Raw genomic sequence first — 5,237 nt, 5'->3', positions numbered from 1 at the left:
CCACCTTCCTTCCTCGTGGGATGGACTGTTTTATTTATTAACATTTGCCGAAGGGCTTTTTAATTTTTATTTTTTTCCTTCCGTAGGCTGCGTAGTTGGCGTAGACTTTTCTGATAGGTTTGAGCTGGACCCCTCTGTGCAACGCTTTCCATGAGTAATGTAGCCCCCCCTCCTCTCCCCTCACCCCTTTATTTCACTGCTGGGAATGCTTGGCCTCTGCTTTGTGCTGGTTTTTTCCTTTGTAGCGCAGTTAACTCTGAGTTTTACAAATCCAGACATCAGTGCTAGCACGGTGTTTTAAAAAAAAAAAAAACAAACTCTCTTTTGATTTTTTTCCTTCTTCTTTTTTTTTTTTTTTTTTGGTCTCAGTTTGTTTTAAAACCTGTTTGTCATCAATAAAATATGAAAATAAACAGCTCTTGCATTCAAAGGTGGCCCCTTAAGTTTCAATGAGGAAACCATGCAATGTTCATTAAAGCTTAGTCTGATTGTATAAACTTCAAGTTTATTACTTTTTTTAAACACAGACTAGTACAAAAGTGGTGGTGGGGGGGGGTGTGCATAGCATGGGGGAGGGGGGGTGAGCAACTCAACTGGGAAAACTGGGAAATGCCCCAACCCTCTTCCCTGCTCCGAGCCCTGGGGGTGTGGAGGGGGTGCAGGGTGGGAGCCCCCAGGATTTGGGAAAGGCTGGACCTGGAGGGGCCCAGTCCAGCACTGCAGTAAACATGGACATGGCTTTTCCCTGTGGCACAGGGCTGGGGGCTCAGCAGAGCTGCTCCTGGGACCACCCTGGGGGGGTTTAGGCCAGGTCTGGGCACCACCCTGGGCATAAACTCCTTGTAGCTACTCCAGGGTGGCTCCAGTGGCTCCCTGGCTGCTGGAGGGGGACATTTGCCCTTCGTGGTGTTGGAGGAGCAGGTCAGGAGTCCCCTCCTGGCCCCAGCACAGGAACAAAACAATTAATACTTCAAGGTTTGTTTGTTTTGTTTTTTTTTTTTTACTCTTGATCTCAAATCCAGGATTTAACTCCCCGGAGTTAAGCCCTACTCTAAGCCCTTAGAACATCTTCAGTGGTTGAGGTGGGTTTCAGCAGGAGCAGGGCTGGGCTGGGCTTGCCCTGGAACTCTCAGGAAAACACCTTGGGTGGGAAAAGATTAGTAAAAGCTACACCTAAAAGTACCCGAGCTGCTTCGGTCTTGGTCTTCAGCTACACATTTTAGGGGGTGTTGTTAAGCAATAAAACACCATCACAGGGGACCCCCACAGTGGTTAAACCCTCAGTGCTTGCCACGGGGGAGGGGAAAGGAGGTGGTAAAACTTCATCAGACCTCGAAGAAGACACAAAAACAGCAGAGAAAATAAAACAGAGGGCACAGGGGCAGGTTCACAGTTCCAAAAAAAAAAAAAAAAAGGCGAAAAAATTCAAGTCTAACTCGGATTCCTGTTCTGTTCCCACCCCTTACCCTAAAATAATAATAAAAAAAAACAAACCCCAAAAGTGGTGTCAGGAAAGCCCCACCTGAAGGGCTGGGGGTGGCTTTGAACAGACACTCAGGAGCCAGGCCCGGGATTTAAACCTCGAGCTGCTGGAAAACTGCTGGAAAACTCGGAGCCCACGCGCTGGGAGGTGGAAGAAAAGTGGTCAACAAGAGGAGATGGGGCAGATTTGGGGCCCTGCTGCCCGGGGCTGCTCGTTAGGGGCGTTAAATACCACTGCAGGGGCCTGGGGCCAACCCAGAAAGCAACAAATAAACCCAAAATAAGCCTAAAATGCACAAGGGCCTGAGAGCTCTGCCCGTGCCTGGTGCTCGGCTGCCACCTGGGGGGGACACGGGGACAGAGGGACACGCAGGGACAGAGGGACACGCAGGGACAGAGGGACACACGGGGACAGAGGCCACCCCGGGCTCATCCATTTGCAAATGAGGTAAATTAATACTGACACAGCAGGTTGGGAGGGGAGAAGATGCCACCGACCCCTGCCCGTGCCCACCCTCCACCGCAGCCCCCCCCCTCGGCCACAACGTCCATCCTGCAGCTCCCAGGGGGCTTTCTGGGGGCAAAACCTCCGTTGCATTTGGCCACCCACCCCCTCTGGCCCCCCGAGCCACCCTGTCACCATAAAACCAGCTCAGGGCTGAGCTCCCCCAGCCAGGGAGAAAACCTCGTGTGTCCCACCCCGGGCTCTGCCTCCCCCCCGGGGGTGGGATTTGGTCACCCAGAGCTCGTGTCCTCAGCACCAGTCACCTCCTCCCCTCACGGCCACGCCCGGGGACCCCCCCCCAGCCCCATTTCACCCCCAAAAGCCGTTTATGCCCCGAGAAAGGAGCCAAGGAACCCAAAGCACCAACAGCTCAGGGGGGGTCTGGGACTCACAGCCTGGTGCTGCCACCCCCTGTGGAGCAGGGAATGGAAAACCAGCACCGGGCTTGATCATAATCCCAGCCCAGCACCCAGGTAGTCCTAAACCACAAGTCCAGCCCTAAACCACAAGTCCAGCCCTAAACCACAAGTCCAGCCCTAAAAAACACCACTTCAGCCCTAAATCACAGCTTCAGCCCTAAATCCCAGCTTCAGCCCTAAACCACAACTCACTCCAGCCACGATCCCCTCCTGCCACCCCAGAGCTCTGCGACCCCCGACGCACCCACGGGAAACCCCCCGAACAGCGGCACGGAGGGGCTGGAACCACTCGGGGGGGGGGTTCGTTCCACCCGGCAGCCACCCCCCCCTGCTCCCCCTCTACCTGCAGCCACACTCGTCCACCACCATGTCCTCGTAGTGCCGCAGCACCACGTTGTCGCTGTTGTCGTAGTAGAGGATGGAGATGGGGGAGAGCCTGACGGGGACGCAGCAGGGCTGGGGGGTGCCCTGGGGGTCCAGCGAGTGCACCATGGTCTGCAGGACGGCGTGGTTGGTGCTGTTGAGCTCGGCCGTCAGGGGGAAGGGACACTCCCCCCGGCAGTAGTTGGCCAGGTAGCCCTGGGGGGCGATGATCCAGTTCTCCCAGCCCACGTCGCTGAAGCTGATGTGGAGCCGCCGCGCCCTGCACAGGTTGCTGGGGGTGAGCGGGGGCAGCCCCGCACTCCTCCTCCTCCTCCTCCTCCTCCTCCGGGGGGCCTGGCACTGCTGGCTCAGGGTCACCACCAGCAGGGAGGTGTCCAGGAAGGAGTCGATGCCGGAGCAGAGGCCCCGCGGGGCTCCCAAAGCCCCGATGGTGCCCGCCGAGATCTCCAGGATCAATCCCAAATTCCTGCCGCGAGTCCTCCGCTCCTTCGCCGCCGCGCTCAGGTTGAAGAGGAGGGACTTGTGCAGCTGAGCAAAGGACTGTTCCACCAGCGGGCTCTGCCCGGGCTCGGGGACCCCCGGGGGGGACACCTCGGGGGGCTGGAAGAGCCTCAGCTCAAAGACCTGCCCCTGGCGGGAGGGGTGGTAGGAATTGTGGTGGAATTTGATCTCCAGCTGGGCCATGGTCAAACGCTCGCCCTCCTCCAGCACGGAGAGGTTGAAGAAGAGGCGCTTCCGCAGGCACAGCCACCCCTGGGGCTGCTCCTCGGGCATGAAGGGGCCTGACAGAGAGGGAGAAATAGAGGTGGGGGCGGTTGGACCCTCGGGCTGGGCAGGATCGGCCTCCCAGGGCTCCAGTTTGAGCACAGCAAGAGGAAGATGGGGCTGGTAGGGCTGGATGGAGCTGATGAGGCTGCAGGGAGGGCGATCAGCCCCCTGGCATGGCCTTCAGGAAGGGCTGTGGGCACAAACTGGGCTCCAGCCTGTGGCACTGGGATGCTGCTGCCCTTCCAGCATCTCCTCTGGGTGCTACTTCACACCTCAAGGTGTTGTTTTTCTCCAGCTACAACCACCTCCCCCAGGACAGGGAGGGGTTTGGGATGGAGGGGAAAGGAGGGCAAAACAGCAGCAAATCAGGGAGCTGAATGGTTTATCCAGCCTTTGGTTTCCACAGGGAAAACTGGAACCACAAGAGAAAGGAGTTCTCTGGTGCCTCGAGACCTCAAAGGGACCGAACAGTTCCCAGTGAACTGAGAAGGGCTCTGAGGGGCTGAGCAGCCAGAGGTGCTGTGGGGTCAGCCAGAGGTGCTGTGGGGTCAGCCAGAGGTGTGGGATCAGTGAGGAGAAGGGGGGACACAGCCAAAGGGCCAAGCATCCCATCCCTGCCCGACCCTGCACCCACAGACCCGGCCATGGAGCCACATCCCCCTGCCCAGGTGAGGAGTCACCTCCCCCACCGTGAGCCCAACAGGCCAATCCAGTCACCTGGGATCCAACCAGCACCTCTGGGTGGCTTTAGGGGGTTCCAAGACAGCCCCACACCCTCACCCTTAAACTGAGAATAACCCATCTGCAACATCCCCAGGGACCCGAGGTCACACTGCAGGGATTTCTCCTGGAAACCAGCTCTGGGCACTGCCCTGTCCTCCCTCAGCCTCAGGGAAAGGAAGGAATGAGGCAAAGCCTCTCATCCCAGAGAATGAGGGGCCTCCAAAAGCCCCAAAATCGTGTCTGTACCTTGGTCAGCGAGGACTCGGATGATGTTCCCGGGGACATTAAATTCCTCCACCCTACAGGCATCCAGGGGGTCTTTGTCCATCGGGGGAGGCGTCTTTCTCTTCTGGAAGATCCTCCAGAGCAGGGGAGGCACCGGGGTGGGGGTTTTCGGGCTGGGCTTGGTGCTCAGGCCCAAGGATTTCAACAACAAACTCTCCTGCACGCTCAGCTCCGACCCCAGGACGGGGCCCAGGAGAGCCCAGGCCAGGCTGGGGAGAAGCCACATTGCCCTGCTCTCCTTCTCCAGACAAAGGGCAGCCCGGGCTGGGGACCCGGAGATGAGGCCAGGGGGGTGTTGATTCCCTGATTGGAGCCTTTGATCTGCTTAGTGCTCAATTAGCACAGAGGGATTCCCGGGATTGGGCAGAGGGTGTGAGTCCCTCCAGGCTCCCCCCCCGGGGACCTGTTAACCCCTTGGTGCTGCTCCCACAGCCTCTCCCACATCTCCACACCGGCCAGGGCCAACAACAGCGTCCGTGGTGGCAGGGAAGGGGCTGCTCTTCCCACCCCAAAACCATCCCTGGTGGCAGGGAAGGGGCTGCTCTTCCCACCCCAAACCATCCCTGGTGGCTGCTCTTCCCACACAAAGCTGCTGGGAAGCCCCACGTGCCACAGACATCCCCCCCTGGATCCAGGGGCGGACACAGAGTCGGGTTTCTCCTTCCTCCCTC

At 58.3% G+C, this 5,237-nt stretch overlaps 1 protein-coding gene across 1 annotated transcript; it reads right to left on the bottom strand.

The window, feature by feature from the left end:
• Positions 1-306: 306 nt before the first annotated feature.
• GDF1 (growth differentiation factor 1) lies at positions 307-5,137 on the bottom strand. The gene is made up of 2 exons (XM_051769202.1): positions 4,528-5,137; positions 307-3,572 (listed from the first exon to the last, which is right to left on the bottom strand). Exons 1-2 carry the CDS (start codon positions 4,790-4,792, stop codon positions 2,746-2,748), a joined length of 1,092 nt encoding a protein of 363 aa, XP_051625162.1. The 5' UTR covers positions 4,793-5,137; the 3' UTR covers positions 307-2,745.
• Positions 5,138-5,237: the final 100 nt, after the last annotated feature.

This window comes from Manacus candei, unplaced genomic scaffold, assembly GCF_025592945.1.
Source record: "Manacus candei isolate 608988 ecotype Guabito, Panama unplaced genomic scaffold, ASM2559294v1 h1tg000106l, whole genome shotgun sequence".
Taxonomy (NCBI): domain Eukaryota; kingdom Metazoa; phylum Chordata; class Aves; order Passeriformes; family Pipridae; genus Manacus; species Manacus candei.
The sequence above is the reverse complement of the archived record's forward strand: the minus strand, read 5'-3'. Positions and strand labels throughout refer to the sequence as shown.